At 32.5% G+C, this 24,710-nt stretch overlaps 2 protein-coding genes across 6 annotated transcripts; both read right to left on the bottom strand.

Moving 5' to 3' along the window:
- Nucleotides 1-535: 535 nt before the first annotated feature.
- On the bottom strand, nucleotides 536-10,204 carry LOC109798136 (uncharacterized). 3 transcript variants are annotated; one of them, XM_020358367.3, is made up of 8 exons: nucleotides 9,667-10,195; nucleotides 9,520-9,580; nucleotides 7,813-8,045; nucleotides 5,275-5,476; nucleotides 4,443-4,574; nucleotides 4,246-4,346; nucleotides 4,051-4,169; nucleotides 536-869 (listed from the first exon to the last, which is right to left on the bottom strand). In XM_020358367.3, exons 1-8 carry the CDS (start codon nucleotides 10,003-10,005, stop codon nucleotides 803-805), a joined length of 1,254 nt encoding a protein of 417 aa, XP_020213956.1. In that variant the 5' UTR covers nucleotides 10,006-10,195; the 3' UTR covers nucleotides 536-802. The 3 variants fall into 3 exon arrangements, 2 of the variants coding, with proteins under 2 accessions (XP_020213956.1, XP_082933617.1); XR_014434871.1 differs by having other exon boundaries at nucleotides 811-869; nucleotides 4,051-4,179; nucleotides 9,667-10,200; XM_083077491.1 differs by lacking the exon at nucleotides 536-869 and adding an exon at nucleotides 3,716-3,943 and having other exon boundaries at nucleotides 9,667-10,204.
- Nucleotides 10,205-13,587: 3,383 nt separating this feature from the next.
- LOC109797383 (uncharacterized) lies at nucleotides 13,588-24,199 on the bottom strand. Of its 3 annotated transcripts, XM_083077489.1 has the most exons (8): nucleotides 23,698-24,197; nucleotides 23,508-23,568; nucleotides 16,950-17,182; nucleotides 15,199-15,400; nucleotides 14,974-15,105; nucleotides 14,765-14,865; nucleotides 14,570-14,688; nucleotides 13,588-13,886 (listed from the first exon to the last, which is right to left on the bottom strand). In XM_083077489.1, the coding sequence occupies exons 1-8, from the start codon at nucleotides 24,049-24,051 to the stop codon at nucleotides 13,820-13,822; spliced, it is 1,269 nt and encodes a 422-aa protein (XP_082933615.1). In that variant the 5' UTR covers nucleotides 24,052-24,197; the 3' UTR covers nucleotides 13,588-13,819. The 3 variants fall into 3 exon arrangements, with proteins under 3 accessions (XP_082933615.1, XP_029126753.2, XP_082933616.1); XM_029270920.2 differs by lacking the exons at nucleotides 23,508-23,568; nucleotides 23,698-24,197 and adding an exon at nucleotides 18,594-18,889; XM_083077490.1 differs by lacking the exon at nucleotides 13,588-13,886 and having other exon boundaries at nucleotides 14,570-14,698; nucleotides 23,698-24,199.
- Nucleotides 24,200-24,710: the final 511 nt, after the last annotated feature.

The following is a 24,710-nucleotide window of genomic DNA, read 5'->3' as shown; positions in this document are numbered from 1 at the left end:
TTTTTCCTGAAGTAGCACTAAATATGGGCCAGGCTTCGTTCCATAGTACTATCGATGCAACATAGCTTCGATATATAATACTACTACTTTATGGGAAGATAACTTTGATATATATACATTGAACTTTAACATTTATTCGGTGCAACTTACTAATACACATTCACATCAATGAATGGGTGCCAACTACGTAAAATTATTTTCTCAATTTGTCATGTGGCTCCATTTTTTTCCGAATAAACGATTAAAGATCCAAATGTGTAGCAAATGGGAATAAGTAAAAACAAAACTATTAAGTGGTTGAACACATTATGAGAATGTATTAACGCCCCTAAATTTATGCAGTTTGCGCATGTCAGAGAAACCCTATATAAAGAACCCTCATTTTCCAGAGAGGTAGATCTGAGTATAAACTTTCCTCGGCCATAAGATATGTGGGTCCAATAATGAAAATCTTCACACCAGTATCTACTGCAACTATAAGCTACTCCATATTATTGGAAATAATGACAATACTGAAGTTAATAGACTAATAAAATATTCATGAACCCACCAAATAAAATTGACATTAACAACGAAGCCCAATAATCAACCAGCGAAATTAAGGGACAAGTACTGGAGTGGATTTTGGAAGAATTACTCCGGGCTAAAAGCACAGTTGGAGCAGGGAATTTCTTTTCAATTTTGAGAATATACAGTGTCTAAGATAATTCCCAAAGTTGATTAACAGACAAAAATGTTATGCAGAAAAATCTCAGTTACTGCTAATAAGCGATGTTGCATACTACAGACTACAATGGATGTCTCACGATTTTCTGTCCAACCTCCTTTCGCTAGATCTTTTCTCTTCTGCCTCTCGCCGTTTCTGTTGCCTGTCCAACAAAATACAGATTTATTGTATAAAACAACTATTTCACCTAATTGCCAGTTGTCAGAACATCAACCACACAACAAATAGTTTTTAGTAAATGGTTAAATTAGTCCATGAAATTGTATGTCACACGCAATTTAGTTCCTAAGCTCAAAAAAAAGTCTCTCAAAATGTAATATATCACTCATTTAAGTACTTTTATTAAATAAGCTCTATTTTTTTAGACAGAAGTGTCTACGTGACACAATAGTATCATGTGGTATTTCGCATACATGAAGTATATATGTAGAGTAACATGTGTCATGTAGATGTATCACCTGACATATATGTTTTACACGTGTGTATATATATATATATATATCTATCTATATATATATATATATATCTATATATATCATTTTAATCTCCAAACATTATCATAATTTTATTTTAATCAAGTAATTATGACTTTAATATTTACACAATAAAATAATAATTAAGTTAATATTATGAATATGATGATAATATATTCATCCTTCAATTATCAATTTTTATTCAATTATTTTATAATACATAAATAAAAAAAATTCCAGTATATATATATATATATCTATATATTATTAAAATAAAAAAAAATAGAATATCAAAGACATAAAAAAATGTAATTTTAGGAAAATGAAAGTAATAGATATTTTTCACAATAGAAAAATAAGAAATAATTTATATAAGAAATTAATTATGAAAATAAAATATATAGAGAAATTAGAAACTGCTTTATTTATGTATTTTAGTAAATAAAATGGATAAAAGAAGGGGGAAATTGACAATTAAAAGAAGAGATATAGCATATTTAAAAAAAATAGTATTTTAGTATGTCCAATGCACATGTTAAATGTTTATTATACATAACTAAAATTTAAAATAAATTATGTAAAGAAATATGTAAATATTATGTTTGAATATATAAATTATATATAAAATTTGAATAAATAGTTATTTTGAAATATATAAATTATATTATAGATTTATGATAAATAATTTATATCATACCACAAGATTATTTTTATTTAATGATAATTTATTTTAAAAGTATTAATATTTAACTCATAAATATTTATCATAAATAAAAACAGAATTAGATATGAAATTAAAAGAATCCCTAAAACCCTTCTTGTTGAAAAAAAGCTCCTAAAAGTGTTCTTGTGCAATATAATTGTTGATGTTTATATATAGGGGTTGATACAATGTTAAATATCAAATCTTTAATATGATTTGAATATATTTACCATCTTATTTACAATATTAATTTAATTATCTATTTTATTATGAAAATATTCAAGTCAAAATTATTTGATTAAAATAAGATTATAATAATGTTTGGGGACTAAAGCGACATCAAATTAAAATTTTAGGGAATAAAATGACATTAAGTTTCAACTTTAGGGACCACAGTGACAGTATTACAGTTTCAAGGATTAAAATGATAATTGTATTTTATAGTCATATGTCAAGTGGAACATATATGTCATGTGACATGCCGACGTGACACATGTCACTCTACATATGTACTACATGTATGTCACATGACCCTATGGTGCCATGTAGACACTTTTATTTAAAAAAAATGTAACTTACTTAACAAAAGGATTTAAATAAGTGACACTCTAGTTTTTATCTTACTAGGTAAAGCCTGCAACATGACCATTGGACTTGGTTAAAAATCAACTTCACAGGTATACAGAACAAAAATTAAACTAAACTGGGTTTGTACATTTTGCACTCAACCTGAAGTTAAACATTATCAACGTCTTTACAGAAAACAGTAAATAATCCAGAAAAAGACTGCAAATTTATATAAAATGCATTAAGAATTACTGCAAGCACGATGTTAGATACAAATCAATTTATAATTGACACGTTAACTTAGTTTGCTTAGATCAAACCTATAGTCGCCACATAAAAACTTACGTAAATATGTGATAGAACAATTAGTAGTAACAGGACAACAAATAAAATTAAGAATTGAGTCATCCACAGTCAATCACATAATGGTTCCATCAGAGCAAGAACCTGCTAGGAGCCAAACAATAAACTGGAAAACATGTTTCTTATGTATAGATAACTGACTATTCAAAACCAATATTTAATTTTGGAAATCTCTGCAGATAGTAAGTGATATGTTAATTTAGATTCTAGTTTTTCGTAGATTTGACATGTTCAAATTGGTAAAATCCTACTATACCTCAAAAATGTCAACACAATAAAACATGCCAAACCAAAATCAATGTTATCAAGTAACCATTATAATCCCATTATAACATAATAGCTAAAGGTCTCCAACTAAAACGCCATTTGTCATCCGTTATTTGGTGTTTTATGGCAGTGTCTGTCATATTTGCCATGGCGCCCACCATGGCTGTCGCATCATAAAAGTTTATGACAGCCACGGCGGATATGGCACCTTTTTATTAAAAAAAACCATTTTAGAGTTTCTCACCCGAGCCCAGACCATTTTAAGAAAAATCCAAAACACTTATGCCCCGAACATGGAACACTGTTATTTCCAACCCTGAACATTGCTGCTGCCTTAGGATTCTTTGAACCTTCGTTCAACTCTGGCAACCTGAACCGCAGTGACCCCTCACAAACCTTGGAGTGAGGTTCAAAACAGGTTCTGTTTTTTAGTTTTTTTCTTTCCTTCTACTCCTTCCTCTTCTGTCCAATGATTCTTCATCTGTTTTATTCATCTTTTATTCTTCTATTCCTCTTCTTCATCTGATCTTCATCTCCTTCATGTTGGGTATGGTTTGAGTTTCGATTTTGTTTAAACATTGAAAACTATATTTTGTTCCTTATCTTTCATTCTGCTTTGTTTATATATATATATATATATATATATATATATATATATGTAACTATTTAAGTTGATATTTTGTTTTTAATTATTTTTGCTGTTTGTGATTTATGTAATGCAGTTTTTTTTTTTGAATATGTATATTATTTTCTTTTGCCACAGGCCACCATGCCGTCCGCCATATGTTTATAACAGATTTTTGGCTCACCGCTATAAACCGCTATCCGTTATCAATGAATGACCTTGAACAAAATCAAATCTCAGAAATTGAAAGCATAGACAAAATAAAAAGAGAACTAGAACTAGAACAAGAACGCATATGAAAATTCAAAGTTGTTTATCAACTTACGCAAATTGCATGTATCCACCACCAGCATTAGCAGCAGTTAAAATTGCTGCATGAGCTCCAGTAGTAGATACAGAATCCAGACCCGTAGAGGGCAGAGAATTTTTTCGATCACCATCCACCTAGCATTCACTAAAGTTTCGTAAGCACAATGAAGAATGTCACTGAAGATGCAATTGCCTTTATTTAGATGAATACCTTATCCCATTTTGATTTTTTATTCTGTCTACCATCCCGATTAATAGAGTCAGCTGTAGGAGGCACCAAAGGCAACCCACTTGCAGTCACAGTAGAAGCACCTATGGAAAAAAAATCGATATAAAACACCAAAATGTGGAAATTACTTCTAAGGAACAGCTTCACAACTGCATAAATAAATTAAATGGTTTCTGAACCTGCAACAGGCATGCTAATCCTAGGAGCGCTAGCTACAATTCCTGGTTGCGCACCCCCTGAGATAAACTCAACCTTCTGTGTTTTCTTCTTCTCTTGCTCTTTCCTCTCACTTTCGCGCCTCATATCAGCTTCTGTTTTGTTTTTAGTAAAGAGACATGAGCAAAAAGGAGTATATAATTGAAAAGACAATAAAAGCTGCAAAATCACCAACAATAAGTAATACATAAAATAGTTTTGAGAAAGAAACAGTACTACAAACAAGTGAAACAACACAACTATAAATAGATGCCATGAATGATACCAAATATTTACATATCAAAAATACTTGGCACGTATCTAGTTTACATAAAGACTAACACAACTTCGATTATAAAAGGGGGCAGGCAAATATAAATAAAAAAATCTGAGGCGTCTTCAAAGTAGAGCTGCAAAAGAAATCATGATTTCTCTGAATTAACAGTTATTCAAAATACATGGTTTGATCAAATATACTTCACCAAGCTTAGCATAATTACTCTTAACACAAGCTCAAATATGTTGTCAGCCATAAATGTTAGCCTCAATGATATGTCATCTTTGAAACAACAGGGAAAACACCTAAAAATTTAAAACTAAAAATAATTCTAACATTGAAATCCAAAAAATATTAGTGAAAATAAACAGCAATCAATCACCTAATTCTGAAAGAGAGAAGGGGGGGGGGAGATAAATATGCACAGACACTACACAGTAAATTGGATGATTATTTAACAAAACATGGGTAAAAAAGAAGCAAAGTAAACACAAATACTGCAAGCAACAAGAAAAAAGATGGAGGTAGCAGTTATCTACCTATTTCATCATAGAAGTCGCTTGAATCATATCCATGAGGGTCAAATACATCTTTACTGAAGCAAGACCCTGTTTGATCAATATCCTGGTACCTCACTGCATGCAGTAAGAAGTCAGGGTTTCTATAGTCCTTCCTGTTGCGAACTTCAGCATTAAAACTTTTTCCAGCCTTCTTATACTCTAGGAATTTATTTATTTTTCTCTGCCATAATATAAAATTAAGTTAAAGACAATGATGTCAAGGGAATGCAATGTCTAAAAGCTACAAAACCAAGACAGAGAAAGCTAGAAATTAGAAACATGATTGCATGAAACATCCTACCCACTACCCAAAACATAAAATTTAATTGGATTACTGAATGCAATGCAATGTTTAAAAGCAATAGAAAGGATGCAGAATCATTTCCTTCTTTTCTTTTTTTTTCTTCCCTCTTTTGTTAAATTGGAAAAATGGAAATGTGATAGAAACATTTAATACAAATATTTTCTTTGACACTACAATGCATAAGTTTTGTATGTCTTGAGTGATGCATCATACTCTCCGTTCCAAAGTAGGCAATATGAGTGTAATTTGTAGATGGGTTGAGGGCAGCACTTGAAGTTCAAGTTTAACCAGAGAAAAGAAAAGTAGCTGCTCAAATAAATGAGAAATTTAAACTTGATCTTAACTTGGTTAAAAATTTCAAAGCTTAGGCTTGGTTCATTAGCTTGTTTATAGCTTAATTGTTTTTTTCTTTATTGAATTCCTCTTTGAATAAAAATTATAAAATATATTATTAAATTATTTAATAGATACCTTCATGCTAAACAGTTAAGTAAAATCATAATAAAATATATCTTTATATTCATAAAGATGACTTCAAACTGAAGATGAAATTATTAAAGATGAAAACTTCAAGGAGAAATTATAATCATCTATTCAAAATATGACTCCTAAAAATTGACTTTAGGTAAATGATACACAAATAAAATTATTATATAACAAATCAAATTGCAATTATCTAATAAGTCATACAAGCATACATTTACACATACACAAGTGCACATACACATATATATGAGCTATTTGCACACTTTTAATGTCAAACCTACAAAACTTAAGCTTGACTAATTTAAATGATTTGAGTCTAATTATAAGCTTGAGTTTATAACTAAACAAACATGCTTGAACGATCTTAAGTTGAGCTCTGATAATTCATAAATTGCTCAACTCATTTCTACCCCTAGTAGGCACCCCATACATCCACATTCTCAGCACTAGATGAAGAGGCATACATATTACTGTGGAGAGGAAACCCATTAAATTTCAAACATGATATATTCATTTTTCTAACGCCAGCAAATTTAATGTAAACTGATTTTAAACTGCAACATCTGAGATGTCCCTTAATAGGAGCAAGTGTGACTAGGATATTTGCTATGAGATTTTTCTCCTTAAAGGTATCTAAACATTTAAAAAAACATCATAATCATAATTATAAATTCTTTTTAAATTAAAACCCTAAACCATCAAACGAATTAATTGGCCCAAGTGCACTAATGAATTAATTAGGCTGGTTCAATCAATTCAAATCATCTTGGTTCTATAGAGCTAGTCCCAATTCAAATCAACTGAAATTCTAAACAAAGTCCCTTAGAAGTAGGAGCGAGTGTGGCTAGGATATTTGCTATGAAAATTTTATCCTTAAAGGTGTCTAAACATTTAAAAAAAATTATAATTATAAATATTTTTAAATCTTTTTATATTAAAACCATCAAAGGAATTAATTGGCCCAAGTGCACTAATGAAATAATCAGATTCAATCAATTCAAATCATCTTGGCTCATTGTAGAGCTAGTCCTCATTCAACTGTGCATACCAATGCTTTAGACCACTTCTATTTGTTCTTCTAACGACCAAGGTGTTGCTCAGATTTGGGCCTTTATTGGTCTTTTGTTCAAGCAAAAGACTGTTTCTTGGGTCTTTGGATGGTATTTTGGTTTTGACCCAAAAAAATAATGAAACCTAAATGACAACTATGCTTTCATCTTCAAGCTTCAGCTTCAGCACTTTAACCCTCTATTTTGCCTTGCCAAGTTCAGTTCAACTCCAGGTTTCCAACCACAGTAAAATTGTCACTTTTTCTCCAATCTCCAACAAAAATTTGCTAACAGACAAAACCCAAAATAATGTTTTCAAGAGTTGGGCTGCATGCAAGAGAACATTTTTGTTGTGACTCGGAATGCACAATCACACAATTCACCCTACATTCATTATTCTTGCAATTCAAGCAATTCAGAGTGCAATTCAAGGTCAAAATTAATACACCTTGCAATCTGAATTAATGGCCCTAGGAATCATATTGAATTGGATATGAATCGTACAATTCTTGTGATTCTAATAAATATGATGCCCACGCAAAAAAATAAATAAATACATAAATAAAACCATAAAGGACCAAAGCAAACTTGTCTAAATCAGTAATGCAGGCTACTTAATAATATAACAAAATGGTATTCAACAATTGATAGTAATTGAACCATTTTAACAGAACTTACTTGTAGCTCCTCTGAGCATTTAGCTTTTGGTGGGGGAGGAAGAAATTTATCCAATGGATCTACATATTTTTGCTCATCTTGATCTGCTTCTCCAACTTCTGCATCATCTGATCTGATCACACCATCTTTGTTCATGGTATCAGATTTCAGTGTCTCAGAGACCTGAGTGTTAGCTTGATTGCTAGGTGTTAAAACTTGGACTGATCCCAATGGTGCTCTGTCTTGCAAATCACCTACAATAACATATTCCATAAGGTACTAAGAGGCAAAAGAAATGCACCCACAACGATAGTAATGTAATCAAATAAATTGAATAAATCTATGGCATCTTCTGAAAATTGAACATAAGCATGATATTATTCCCAATTGAAATTACACAGCCATTCGTAAGCATAACAAGTTGTGAAACAAAACCATTGATGCCCTCTTTGTGCTCAAACTCGTTCAAAAAAACCAAAGTAAGAACCCCAAAATTTGGAGTATTTCAAAAGAAAATATTGAAATAACTCAAACCTTAAGTGCCAAGGATGAAAAAATCTGAAAATATCCATAAACCATTGTTTTAAATCCGGGATAACAGCCCATAACTGTCGGCCCCAAAAATTATATATCGGGATAAAGGATAGTGGGAAAGCCACTGTTCAGAAATTTTAATATAGTTTACATAGATTATACTAAATAACATATAATTAATAAATTTTCACAAAAAAATGTGGCAGAGAATGATATTATACAGAAAAACCAGTTGCCAGAGAAAAGAAAACACAAGGCAGTGAAAGTGAGAAACCAGCTAACAGAGTGCTAGATCCAGAGACATACACTTAGTGTGCATTGGGTTGAGAGACAAAGTGAGAAATGACAGCTTTTTGATTGGTTTATAAGCAAAATACTTTTGAAATTTGAAATCCCAAAAGAAAACCCCACCAAACAAGCCCTAACATTAGGATTCAGAGGACTTGTTTGGAATTAAAAGATAGCGCTGTCATTTCATCCCTTATGGCTGCTATTTTGCCCACAACAGTTGCTACACTGAACTACCCCGCTTCAGTGGCCCCTGTAGCTATCAAGGACCACTCGAACACCTTACACTACTATAAGGGTGCTATGACCACTATTTAAAACCCTAGCATAAACCCAGGTTATTTCTCAAGAATCAACATATATAATACAGAATTTCATAGATTTTAGTTTATAATAAGTACATGTTTGATAACACATCTATTACATTTGAACGTGGATCAACAAGAAGCAACTCAGGCTTGTTTTTCCATCAATTTCCTCTTTTTGATGTGGTTTTAAAAGATAACATGGGTCCCCATTCCCCAACACAAAACCAAACATACACTTAATCATCTATAGACTTATAATCATGATTACCCAGTAGCTTACACTATAAGGTCACATTCATTCATTATCATCAGTAAGCCAACAAGATCAAGCCATCTATCAGTGATAAGAACAACATACTAGCGAAGTTTTAATTAAAGTTCCACAATTTCATTTGGAATAAGCAGTATGAAAAAACTATAAAGTAAGGCAATATTGCTGAGCACCAAAAAGACTGGCCAAGTGATCCCTTTTCAAACTTTGTTATTAGCACAAACATGTGCGGAAAGCTAAAATTATATGATGTTCAAGCAAATTGAACATTGCTCAGCAGTTGGCATATATAGCAGTAACTCAATGGTGAACAAAAATTAAACTGACCATTGGCGACATGAAGCTGATCCCCATACATGACCCGACCGGTACCATATATCTCTCCCTCCTGCAATAACCAGCAAACAACCATTATTTAGCATTCAAAATAACTTGCAATTAGATGTTATTTACAAATTCAAAGAGAATGAGTACCTCAGGCTCAGGTGACATTGCCACCTCGTCATGCCCATAATCCACTATCGTAAGCGCCCCTCTCCGACCAATCCTCGGTTGCTCCGGCGGTGGCGAAACCCTAGTATTCTCCGCCAGAGTCGATCCCTCTTCGTTCTCGTTGTGGAAATGGACCACCCCTGTTCTATCAGCAGTATCTTCCTCCGCGGCAAATCTTGCATCTCTGGGAGCATCTTCTTCCATGTGCATCTCAGCATCACCTTCTTCTTCTTCTTCCACGTCCTCCATTTCATCGTCTTCCTCGTCGTTGTACATGGACAACAAGGCGATACCCTCTAAATGCTTCTTCTTGGACGCCATCAAAACTGGCTAGGGCAAAAGGTCAAGAGATTCTGAAAGGGCTCAATTGAATTCCAACGAAGGAAAATTGAGCGTTGAGCAAAGGGTTTTTGTAAGAATTGAAAACGTTAGAGCAGAAAGGTTGGGCAACTCTAAATTTTTTGCGAAAATGGTTCACAATGAAACGAACTTAAATATAAAACAACTTTATTTTTAAATAAGGAAAGTGCATGTTTTAGAGTAAAAATCTCTTCAAACAAAAATCAAAACACTCTCCACATAATGGATGGGAGTATGTTTTACACTTTCATTTGATTATAAATTACATGAAAGTAACACGTTTGTAAGATTGTTATTTATTCTGGTAATTATTTAAAATAGTTTTTATCGGTTAGTAATCTACGATATAAAATGTTTTTTAGTTTAACAAGTTAGTGTTAATTAAAATCATATTTTGTGTGATATAATATAATTATTATAAAAGTTAACCAACTTTTTATTCATATTAATTTGTAATGGGATGATAATATAATATATAATCCATCATCTCTGTATATAAATTATAATACATATTAATATTGAAGTCCTTGTAGTGTTACTACTAGAGTTCAATTGCGAGAGTCCATGTACCACCAGTAGCGTTTGTGATCGTTGCTGTAAGAATTATTTGTCAGAAATCTTATCCTTCATTCAATGTCATTGAAAAATGTTCCCTATTAAGATTTATAATGACATTTTCTTAAGTAAAAAATAGCTAGTATGAAAATTTTATGAAAATTGATCATATTCACTTACATTAAAAGTTTATTTTTATATGTATTGTGTTAAATTTAGACAAGTTATTGTTGACTCAGTATTATATGGATTATCTATTATATTTGGAGTATAAGGGTTCTCATTGCATGTGTTTTTTGGGTAGTCATTTTAAAATGATAATTGTAACGAATTTTTAAGAAGCAACTAATAGACATGAGAAAGGAGGGCAACAAAATATTTGTGCATTGGCTAGAGAGAGAAATGTGGCTTAATGCACCAGAAGGTGAGAGGTAACAACAATCCTAGTATTCAAATTCGGGAACAATGTGATTGATTTTCAAATTTACTCATTATGTGGGAAGTCATTTGGCCCTTAAATGATTGAGAAACACAATTTTAAGAAAAATATTGTTATGGGAAACATTAAGTACTCTTTCAAATGGAAAATGAAGAGAAAGAAAATTGGAACTATTATGAAAAAAGAATACACGAGAGAAACAATTTTTAGAGATTGATGAACTTGTAATTCAATGAGTGTTAATTCCCAAATAGATCACAATGTGCATGTTTAAAATAACTTTGTATACACTTCTTAATTAGTAATTTAGTAACACCTTTAATGATTAGGATTTATCTTTAAAAAAAAGTATAAAATAAATGAACATTTTGATAAATAAAAAGATAAAAGAATTGAATAAAGTTTTGTGAGTACTTATAAATGTAGTACTATTTGGTATAGTTTTTAAGCATATTTTAAGATTTATATTTATCTTATTAGTGTACATTTATTATCAATTTGATTTATAATAATAATAATGATGTATAGAGGTAGTAATAATAATTTATAATAATGTATAATAATAATATTATTTTATTAGTCGTAATGATTTAGTGATAAATTCTTCTAATAAAAATATAATAAATAAAAAAACTTCTCATTTTCTCATTAAAAAAATAGTTTCGAGAGTTCCCTCTTTCCAAAAGATAAAAAAAAAATCATTAAAAATAGGAGCAACTTTTCAATTTAAAATTCTATTTTTAAAATAAAAATTAGAAAATATCTTCTTATCTTTAAAATAAAAAAAGATAATAATAACAATAATAATAATAATAATAATTAATAAAAATAAAAAATATTTTCTTAAAGCAAAATAAATATTTATAAAAAATTATAAAATTTACATAATTAACTAGAGATGTCGTTTTCAATTTGGCGTTGTAAAATAGCTTCCTTACCGATTCAATAAGCTAATACTGAAAATAATAAACCAACGAAATAAAATATGAGAGCACCAAAAAAATAAAATTTTACACTTTTTTGTGACAAGCAAAGAATATTATTCAGAATAGAAACGTGGTCAAGCTTAACACTAAGGTAGTGTTTATTTCCGGGAGAGTACTGTACACGAGCAAAGAAAGGCGTGGAAAGTTTTCGTTTGTTTCCCCTGATTTAGAACGAAAGAAAGGCGAAGAAAGAAGAGGGGAAACACTGTTACTCTCCTCGTACAAAAGAGAAGAAAAGAGGTGAAAGACACGTAAGATTTGTGAAAATCCAAAAATATCCCTACCTCATACAGCATAATCGATTATGTTGTATGTATATATACAACATAATCGATTATGCTGTATGTATATATATAGCATAATCGATTATGTTATATATATATATATATAAAATATTAATATTTAATATATAATAATTTAAATTAAATATAATTATTTAATATTAATATTTAATTTATATATATTTTTTAAATATTTAATATTTAATATATAATATATATATTTAATATTTAATTTATATATATAAATTAAATATTTATTTAATTTGTATATAAATTAAATATTTATTTAATTTGTATATATAAATTAAATATTTATTTAAATATTAATATAAAAAGTGAAAATATATATAAAAAAAATAAAATAATACATGTTTATAAATTTAAAATAATAATATTTTTTATTTTTATTAATATTAATATTATTTTATTATAATTAGTATCATTATTATTTATTATGATTCTTATTATTTTTTTAATATTTATTATTATTTTTATTATTTATTATTTTTTAAAAATTATACTTATTTACAATAAATAATATTATACTCATTTTTAATCCAAGGATAAAAGTATAAATTATATATTTATCTATTAAATTTTTAATTTTTATCTATCATTAAATTTAAAGTAAATATTTAAATTAAATTATTTTTAATTAATATTTTATAATTTTTTAATTAAAATTTATATATTTATTTTTTAACTAAATTAATTATATTTTTTTTAACTTAAGGGCAAAATAGTAATCTTACATAATTATCAATTAAAAAATTTATTTCTATCTATCACATCAATCAATTCATTCACAAACTTTCACAAACTTTCTCTACACTTTCCACTCACTTTTCCTTAATCCAAACAACCTCACTTTCCACTCACTTTCTCTTCAAATCTTTCTTTTTCCACTCCCCCTTTTCCATCTTCAAATCCAAACAAAGCCTAAGTGTGTCAAAGAGGCCTCAAAGTACGTGGTCAATAGAAGTCACTTCCTCCAATCACCAATTAATTATCAGTTTTAAGATATTTTAAGATATCACAAGTACCATTTTCATGAAAAACAAAAAAACTCAAAACTGAGTACAATCTGACAGTGTAGCACATATTGCAGCTGGAAAGAATTAACCCCCACTGAAAAAGAAACGAAACAATCAGTACCCGTTATAGCGAATTCAAACATCCCGTGCAAAGCCAATTATCAATATTAATGACTTTCTTAAAACAAGTACCAGGGCTAATACCCCACTCATATGAATGAGCTTTTCTCCAAAAGCAAGCTAGAATCGAGCCGGAAATTTCTTTACAATTTTGAGAATATATTATACAGTGTCTATGAAAATTACCAAAGTTAATTAACAGAAAAAAAAAAATATATATATATATATATTTCTCTGTTTTGAGAATATACAGTGTCTATGATAATTGCCATAGCTAATTAACCGACAAAAATGTTGTGCAGAAAAATCTCAGCTACTGTTTATAAGCGGTGTTCCATACTACAGACTACAATGAATGGCTCACGATTTTCTGTCCAACCACCTTTCACTAGATCTTTTCTCCTCTGCCTCTCGCCGTTTATGTTGCCTGTCCAACAAAATGCTATGAGATTTATTGTATAAAACACAACTATTTCACCTAATTGCCAGTTTTCAGAACAGGATATTCTAGACATTTTGACTGTCAATTTCATGTAATAACATCAACCACACAACAATAGCTTTATCTTGCTAAATAAAATCAGCTACATGACCATTGGACTCGGTTAAAAATCAAATTCTTATGGACATTATTCACCAATTAAGTAACATTGACCTTAAAGACACATCAACTTAGTTTCCTTGTGTCAAACCTATAGTTGCCACTTAAAAAAATTACTTCAGATACAGCAATTAGGAGTAACAGGAGAATACATGAATAAAATTAAGAAATAAGTCATTCACAGTCAAAATGGTTCTATCACAGCGAGGAAATGCTAGAACAGAAGAATAAAACTAAAAGACGTGTTTCTCAAGTATAGATGACTGACTATTCAAAACCAATATTTAATTTTGGAAGTCTCTGCAGACTACTAGTGATATGTTAATTTAGATTCTAATTTTTAGTAGATTTGACATGTTCAAATTGCTAAAATGCCTACCATACCTCAAACAGTCCTCACAATAAAAACATGCCAAAGCAAAATCGAATCTTAGAAATTGAAAGCATAACAAAAATTAAAAGATAGAACTAGAACGCATATGAAAGTTCAAAGTTGTTAATCAACTTACGCAAATAGCATGTATCCACCACCAGCATTAGCAGCAGTTAAAATTGCTGCATGAGCTCCAGTAGTAGATACAGAATCCAGACCCGCAGAAGGCAGAGAATTTTTTCGATCACCATCCACCTATAATTCACTAAAATTTTGTGAGCACAATGAAGAATGCCACTAAAGATGCGATTACATTTGTTTAGATGAATACCTTGTCCCATTTTGATTTTTTATTCTGTCTACCATCACGATTAATAGTATCAGCTGTAGGAGGCACCAAAGGCAAACCACTTGCATTCACAGTAGAAGCACCTATGGCAAAAAAATAAATAGAAAACACTATAAGAATAAAGACGAGTTGAAAACTAGCTCAAAGGAATAGCTTCACAACTGCATAAATAAATTAAGTGGTTTCTGAACCTGCAACAGGCATGCTAATCCTAGGAGCACTAGGTATAATTCCTGGTTGCGCACCACCTGAAATAAATTCAACCTTCTGTGCTTTCTTCTTCTCTTGCTCTTTCCTCTCACTTTCGCGCCTCATATCAGCTTCTGTTTTGTTTTAGCCAACTGAATTAAAAGGAATGCATAGAAGCAAGCATTTATCTACAAGAAAAAGGATGGAAAGAAGAAGCATTTATCTACCTATTCCATCATAGAAGTCGCTTGGATCATATCCATGAGGGTCAAATACATCTTTACTGAAGCACGACCCTGTTTGATCAATATCCTGGTACCTCACTGCATGCAGTAAGAAGTCGGGGTTTCGATAGTCCTTTCTGTTGCGAACTTCTGCATTAAAACTTTTTCCAGCCTTCTTGTACTCTAGGAATTTATTTATTTTTCTCTGCCATGACATAAAATTAAGTTAAATACAATGATGTCAAAGGAATGCAATGCCTAAAAGCAACAAAACCATCGACGAGAAAGCTAGAAATTAGAAACATGAAACATCCTACCCGCTACCCAGAACATAAAATTTAACTTGATTAACGAATGCAATGCTGGTAGGAACAGAGTTAGGGACAGTTATTTGTAGAAAATAACTGCTTTATAAATCAGATCTGTATTAGAAACTCTAAGATGACAGCTATGTGTAAAAAATTACTGCTAGTGGTCAGTTTTGTACCAGAAACTGCAGGATGGAAGTTATTTGTAGATCAACTCATTTGTACCCCTCGTAGGCACCCCAAACATCCACATTCTCAACACTAGAAGAGACATCCATATTAGCGTAGAGACGAAACCAATTTCATTTCAAACACAATAGTTTCCTTTTTTTTAAAGCCTGCAAATTTAATGTAAACTAATTTTAAACTGCAAGATGAAATTCTAAACTCAGTCCCTTAAATGTAGGAGCAAGTGTGGCTAGGATATTTTCTATGACATTTTTCTCCTTAAAGGTGGTTAAAGACTGAGTTTTGGAGAAATGCTTGAGTGATTAAGCACTCAGCAGTATCACTATATTTATAATCACTCTGATTAAGTTTACATTTAGGAGCAATAAAATATAGAATGCAACTCCCTAAAAGCATGATAAACTACTATGCCTATTCAGATTTCCTAGACATTATTTCCCTAGAAAACAGTAGGAATATGAACTGTTTTTCCACCAAAAGTATCTAAACAAATTCTGTTTTAAAAAAAAAATTATGATCATAATTATTTAATTCTTTTAAATTAAAACATTTAACCATCAAATGAATTAATCACGCTGGTTCAATCAATTCAATTCATCTTGGCTCATTATAGAGCTAGTCCTCATTCAACTGTGCCCACCAGTGCTTTAGAGCATTTATTATTGTTCATCTAATGACTTCTATGATGCTCAGGTTTAGGGCCATTATTTGTCTTTTATTTTTTACCCAAAAGAAAAACTTGAACCTAAACAACAACCATCCTCTCATCTTCAAGCTTCAGCACTGTAACTCAGCCTTGATTGGGAAGTTCAGTTCAACTCCAAGTTCCAACCTCAGTAAAAGATCGTCACTTTTCCTCCAATCTCAAACAAAAATTTGCTAAATGAAAAAACCCTAAACCATGTTTTCAAGAATCGGGTCGCACACGACAACATTTTTTTGTGTGACTAGGCATGCACAAATCGTACGATTGACCCTACATTCACTATTCTTGCAATTCTAACAATTGTGAGTGCAATTCAAGGTCAACATTAATACACCTACAATCTGAATCAATGGCTCTAGGAATCCATATTGAATTGGATATGAATTGTATGATTATTGTGATTCTAATAAACATGACACCAACAAAGAAAACAGAGGAAAGGACCAAAACAGACCAGTCTGGATCTGCAATGCAGGCTACTTTATAATGTATCAATTATCAAAATGGTATTCAACAATTGATAGTAATTGAACCATTTTAACAGAACTTACTTGTAGCTCCTCGGAGCATTTAACTTTTGGTGGGGGAGGAAGAAATTTATCCAATGGATCTACATATTTTTGCTCATCTTGATCTGCTTCTCCAAGTTCTGCATCGTCTGATCTGATCACAGCATCATTGTTCATGGTATCAGATTTCAGTGGCTCAGAGAACTCAGTGTTAGCTTGATTGCTAAGTGTCATAACTTGGACTGATCCCAATGGTGCTCTGTCTAGCAAATCACCTGCAATAACATATTCCATAAGGTACTAAAAGGCAAAAGAAATGCACCTACAACGCTAGCAATGCAATCAAATAAATTGAATAAGGCTATAGCATCTTCTGAAAATTGAATATAAGCATGTTATTATTCCCAATTATAATTACACAGCCATTTGCAACCATAACAAGTTGAGAAACAGAACCATTGACGCACTTTTAATGCTCAAACTCATTCACAAAAACTCAATTAAGAACCACAGTATATGGAGTAATTCAAAAGAAAAAAAAATCGAATAACCCAAATGTTAATCTGATCCACAGGAAAAAAAAATTGCATCTATGCATGAACCAGTGTTTTAAATCCTGGATAATGGTGCATAGCTGTCGGTCCCAAAAATACTATAGCAGGATAGAGGGTAGTGAGATAGCCGCTGTTCATAAAAATATAGTTTATAAAGATTATACTATATACATACATATATATATATATATATTATAAAAATTCTCAAAAACTGAGGCCGAATATGATTATGTACAGAGATAACAGGCAGGGAAACCAGTTGCCAGAGAAGAGGAAATACAGGAAGGAAAAGTGAGAAACCAGTTACCAGAGTGGTGGGTCGACAGAAATGGGGATTGAGAGACTTATACATAGTGAAGGCTGGTTTGAGAACGAAAGTGTGAAATGACAGCTTTTTGATTGATTTTATAAGCATTATACTCTTTTGAGAAATTAAATCCCAAAGGTAGACCCCACCAAACAAGCCCTAACCTTAGAGTTCAGAGGGCTATTTTCGGAATCAAAAGATATTGCTGCCATCACATACTGTTATGACAATATGTAAAAGAAAGAGAAGAGAAAGAAGATGACACACAAATTACGTGGTTCAGTCAGTGTGACCTACGTCCACGGGCAGTCCAAGAGTTTCTTATTTTTGAATGAATAGAGATATCTGATACATATTCCTTTTAGCCTTATAACAAGGATAAAATATAACAGCCTCATTACAACCCAAATAATAGTGGAAATAGTAACGGACAAAATTATAAATTCAAGACATCTCAACAATTCTCCACCTTGACTTGAATTTTCCCAAGTCACCGGTAACCAAGAACAACTCTCCTGCCTATTCTCCTCGAAGGATCTCAAGCGATGCGAACATTCACCAAGTCCAAGCTATGCTTAAACTTTTCAAAAGACAAAGGTTTAGTCAACATATCTGCTGGATTGTCTATAGTAGCTATCTTCTCTATGGAGAACAATTTTTCTTCAATTACATCTCGTATGAAATTCAATCTGACATCAATATGCTTTGATCTTTCATGATAGACTGGATTTTTTGTCAAACACAAAGCACTTTAACTATCACAATAAAGTATACGTCTCTGCACATTCAAACCCAGACTATCAATAAGACCTTGCAACCATATACCTTCTTTAACCCCTTCTGTCAAGGACATGTATTCTGCTTCAGTGGTAGACAAAGCAATAGTAAGTTGAAGTGTTGCTTTCCAACTTACAGCACAACCATAAAGAGTGAAGATATAACATGTCAAAGATCTTCTCCTCACGAGATCTCCACCATAGTCAGAATCTGCATAGCCAATAAGACCAGACCCAATATCATTAGAACCATAAACTAAGCAGATATTACTAGTACCTTTCAAATATCGCATAATCCACTTCACAGCCTCCCAGTGAGGCTTTCCAGGATTACTCATAAATCTACTAACCACTCACAGCATGAGCCAAATCTGGTCTTGTACAAACCATGGCATACATTAAGCTCCCAACAGCACTAGAATAAGGAACCGTATTCATATACTCCTTTTCTTCATCAGTACTAGGAAGAGTGCTAGCATCAAGTTTAAAATGTGTTGCCAAAGGAGTCCTAACAGGCTTAGAATTCTCCATTTGAAAAAACTGCAACAACTTTTTAATGTATTTCTTCTGAGATACATAAAGTAGACCTGCATTCCTGTCTCTCCAAATCTCCATTCCTAAAATCTTCTTGGCAGCACCCAAATCCTTCATCTCAAACTCACTGCTCAACATAGCTTTAAGAGCATCAATATCAGTCTTGCTCTTTGCTGCAATTAGCATGTCATCCACATACAACAACAAATATATATAGGAACCATCTGATAGCTTCCTACTATAAACACAGTTATCAAACTCATTTCGGACAAAATTATAGGAAATCATAAAAGCATCAAACCTCTTGTACCACTGCCTCGGGCTCTGTTTTAAACCATACAAGGATTTTTTCAGCAAACACACATGGTTCTCTTTTCCGGCCTCAAGGAATCCATCTGGCTGTGACATGTAAATCTGCTCTTCTAAATTTCCATGCAAGAATGCAGTTTTCACGTCAAGCTGCTCTAACTCCATATCCAAAGCACTCACCATAGCCAACAGAACTCGAATAGTCTTATGTTTTACCACAGGCGAGAACACTTCATGGTAGTCAATTCCTTCTTTCTGTGAAAAACCTTTTGCCACAAGTCTTGCCTTGAATCTGGATGGTTCAACACCAGGAATCCCTTCTTTCCATTTTAAGACCCATTTGCATCCCACTAGCTTCACACCTCTAGGTAATGGTACTAACTCCCAGGTTTGATTTTTCTTAAGTGACTGCATCATCCATGGCAATTAGCCATTTCGATGCTTCTTTACTTTGAATCGCCTCCTTATAGGATTTAGGCTCATCAGAATCAAGATTTTCACCTACTAGCAAGGCATATGCAACAGAGTTAGTATCAACATTAGTAACATCTGCATACCTCATAGGTTTTCTGATTTCCCTCCTTGTTCTCCTTGTTGCTATGCTTTGAGGCTCTTCTTGAACATTACTGGATTGTTCCACAGGATTCAAATTTTCTTTATTTGAATCTTCAACCTCAAACTCCACCTTTTGATGAACTCCCTTATTTGTACTTTTATTTCCTGCAAGATTTTCAACCTCCTCTTTCTGGCCAAACATAGCAGACTCATTAAAAGTAACATCTCTGCTAAGAACAAATTTTTTTGTTCTGTTATTTTCAGTACACCATAATCTATATCCTTTGACACACGTAGGATACCCAAGAAATATACATTTCATTGCCCTAGGCTCTAATTTACCATCATTAACATGAGCATAAGCAGGACAACCAAATATACATAAGACAGAATAATCAGAAGGTTTACCAGACCATACCTCCTGAGGAGTCTTTAAGTCAATTGCAGTAGATGGAGACCTGTTCACCAAATAGGCAGCAGTATTAACTGCTTCAGCCCAGAATTCTTTTGAGAGACCAGCATTTAAACGCATGCACCGAGCACGCTGAAGTAGTGTTTGATTCATTCGTTCAGCAACACCATTCTGTTGTGGTGTATGTCTCACTGTGAGGTGCCTGACTATACCTGCTTCTTTACAGTAATCATCAAATAATGTATTTCCCGGTTCGTTTCTCAACCATAGTCTTCCACTCCTTGAAACGCCCAAACACTTCATCCTTGGACTTCAAAAAATACACCCAAACCTTTCTAGAGTAGTCATCAATAAACGTCACAAAATACTTGCTCCTTCCATGGGACTGAACTGGGGAAGGACCTCATAAATCAGAATGAACATATTGCAATATTTCGGTTGAAGTGTGCTTACCGTGACTGAATTTCAGCCTACGTTGTTTACCCATAACACAAGATTCACAGAACTTCAATTTCCCTGTCACCGCTCCACCCAACGGTCATTGTTTACTCAACACTACAAGTCCACGCTCACTCATATGTCCCAACCTACAATGCCATAATTTTGTATTATCAACATGTTGCTCTAAGGAATGGGATATAGACACCGTTCCCTGAAAGGAATTGTCAAGCATAACATAAATTCCATGTTGTAACTTTCCTTTCATAACAACCAGAGCACCTTTAGAAACTGTAATCTGTCCATCATTTCCTGAAAAACTGTACCCTTGTTTATCTAAGGTACCAATAGAAATCAGGTTCTTCCGTAAGCCAGGAACATACCAAGCATCAAACTTTCTGACCATGCCATCATACATTTTTATTTGTACAGCGCCACTACCTTTTACTCCAAGCTCTTCATCATCACCTAACTTTACACTACCATTCCATTCTTTAAATGAATTGAACAGCTTCTTGTTAAAAGTCATGTGATAAGAAGCTCTGATATCCATGACCCATGTATCAGCAAAACCAGTAGTACTAACAGTCAAAACATCTCCGCCATCTCCTTCATCTGAACTCTCACCAAAGACAATTGAACTAGAACGAACAACAGCTGCACTGGCGTTACTATTTCTATCTTTCTTCGGTTGTGGACAATTCTTCCTTATGTGCCCCACCTCTTTGCATTTGTAACATCTCACTTTCTTTGACTTTGAAAGTGAATTACTACATGTATGACCCTTGCTACTATTTCCTCTCTCCATGCTTCTGTCTCTGCTAACTATCAGACCTACATCATCCACATTAAAACTAGAGACTACTCTTCTCTTCAATTCTTTAGATTGTAAGTTGTCCTTCACATTGTTGAGAGTAATACTATCCCTGTCATACAACATAGTATCAATAAAATTCTCATATGATTTTGGCAGAGAGCATAACAAAATAATAGCTAGATCCTCATCATCAACTTTAACTCCAATACTTTGTAGGTCCAAGATAATTCGGTTAAAATTATCAAGATGATCTCTCACAGACATATTCTCAGACATCTGCAAGGTATAGAGACGTTGCTTCTGATACAACCGATTGGTTAGGGATTTCTACGGGAATTTATCTTCCAACATCTTCCACATCCCTGCAGCCGTTGTCTCTTCACTTACCTCTCGCAGAACCTCATCAGTCAAACTCAAGAGAATCAAACTGTGCGCCTTTTCCAACATCGCTTTCTTTTCATCATCAGTCATAGTTATGCGTAATTTATCCGCAGCCTCCAGTGCTGCAGCGCAACCCTGATGCACAAGAACCGCTTTCATCTTCAATTTCCACAAAGTGAAATCATTCGATCCATTGAATTTATCAATATCAAATTTGTACGAAGACATTGCATTTCTTCAGATCAGGCCCTAGCGTAACCTAGAGCTTTGATACCAATTGTTATGACAATATGTAAAAGAAAGAGAAGAGAAAGAAGATGACACACAAATTACGTGGTTCAGTCAGTGTGACCTACATCCACGGGCAGTTCAAGAGTTTCTTATTTCTGAATAAATTGAGATATCTGATACAGATTCCTTTTAGCCTTATAACAAGGATAAAATATAACAGCCTCATTACAACCCAAATAATAGTGAAAATAGTAACGGACAAAATTATAAATTCAAGGCATCTCAACACATACATTACAGCTGCTATTTCGCCTACGATAGGCACTACATTGTACTGCTCTGCTATAGTGGACCCTGCAGCGATCAGGAACCACTTGGCCACGCTACACTGCTATAGTGGTGGTATAGCCACCATTTAAAAGACTAATTGAATTCTATTGCGCTCCAGAGGAAATAGAGAATTCAATTAGTTGACTTTCCCCTCAAAAAGTAAGAAAGGCAATCAAGGAAGAAGTATTGGCAAGAGTTATGTTATACTATTCAATGTTACAAAGTCCCTCGACTCATAACTAGAAGGTCAAATATGATGATGATAGACAAAACAAGGGATGCCCTCGGTCAATGGCCAACAAAGTGAAAAGCAGAATTGCAGTTCACAGAAGACAAGCTCAAAGAATTTCTTCACCAAAATAAGGGAATCACTTTCCTCTTTACCGGCCTTGATTATGCTAGTTAAACTACTGCAGGTTCTGGACTGATTGGATCAACTACAACTGGAAGGCCAGACCGAAACATTCACTGGTTCAGCTAGCTCAATAGCTCCCATGTTTGTTTTACTCACCGTTAGTTTTACTGCTCACTACTTATTGGACTACCAGCTTTCTCTAACATGAACCGGGACATTTCTCATGAATCAACCCATATCATACGGAATGTCATAGATTTTAGTTATAAAAAAATATTTATAGAATTATAACCATGACTACCCAGTAGCTTACGCTGTAAGATTACATTCACTATCATCAGTCAGCCAGCAAGATCAAGCCATAACGAGAACAACATACTAGCGAATTTTTAAAGTCCTGCAATTCCATTTGGAATAAGCAGCATGACAAAATTATACAGCATGGCTATATTGCTGAACACCAAAAAACTAGCCAAGTGATCCCTTTTTTAACCTTTGTTATTAGCGCAAACAAGTGTGGGAAGCTAAAAAGCAAATTGATCATTGTTTGGCAGTTAGCATATATAAGAATAACTCATTGGTGAACAAATATTAAACTGACCATTGTTAACGTGAAGCTGGTCGCCAAACATGACTCTGCCGCTACCATATATCTCTCCCTCCTGCAATCAGAAACACCCATTGTATATAATTCAAAATAATTTACAATCAAATTTAAAAATTATTTACAATTCAAGATGTCTTTGTAGCTTAAGAGGGGTGAAAGGGTCCAGTTCAGGGAAAAAGAGTACCTCAGGCTCAGGTGACATTGCCACTTCGTCATGCCCATAATCCACTATTGTAAGTGCACCTCTCCGAGCATTCTTCGATTGCTCCGGCAGTGGCGAAACCAAGGTGTTTGTCTGCGGAGTAGAAGCCCCAACCCTAATCTTCTCTGCCGGAGTTGATCTCTCTTCCTCATTACCGGAACCATCCAACCCTGTTTTATTGGATGCATCTTCCTCCGCCGTAAATCTTGCATCTCTGGATTCCATGAACATCCCAGCATCACCTTCTTCTTCAGCGTCCTCCATTTCTTCGTCTCCATCGTCATTGTACATGGACAACAAAGCGATGCCTTCAGAGTGTTTCTTCTTGGAACCCATGAAAGCTTGTTAGGGCAAATGATTAATAATATAACGGAGTGTTTGTTCTGAGCTTTTTGAAAGAGTTCGATTGAATTCCGAAGATGCAGAAATGAGTGCTGCAAGGTTGGGCAACTGCAGACTTCGCAAAGTTCCTGCACAGGAAAACCGACTTAAATATAACACTCCCCATAAAACATATATATTATTTATTTATAATAAATAATTTATATCATAACATAATGTGATTTTTATTTATTAATAATTTATTTTTAAAATATTAATATTTAATTTATAAATAATTATAATAAATAAAAATTAAACTAAAGTTAAATTATTTTTTTAAATTCTCTTGTTGATTTTTTTTTAAATAGTCACATCATAAAAAGTTAATATTTAATATATAAAAATTGATTATATATACTTCAATATTTTATTTTATAAAATTATAATAATTTTGACATGCACAAATTCAAAATATATTATCAACTTAAATATTATAATGAAAAAAATTTATTCAAATAAATTTTAAAGGAACAATAATTATAATTTTAAGAAGTTATATAATTTTAAAAAATATATAACTACACAAATAAGAAATATTTTTATATAATATAGCTTAAATTACTTTTTTTACTTTGAAAAGTTTAAATAATTAAAACTTATTTTTAAAAATTTAT

This window comes from Cajanus cajan, chromosome 6 (genome assembly GCF_000230855.2).
Source record: "Cajanus cajan strain Asha chromosome 6, NIPB_CcT2T_4, whole genome shotgun sequence".
Taxonomy (NCBI): Eukaryota; Viridiplantae; Streptophyta; class Magnoliopsida; order Fabales; family Fabaceae; genus Cajanus; species Cajanus cajan.
Note: the sequence above shows the minus strand (reverse complement) of the source record. Positions and strands in the feature narration are given on the sequence as shown.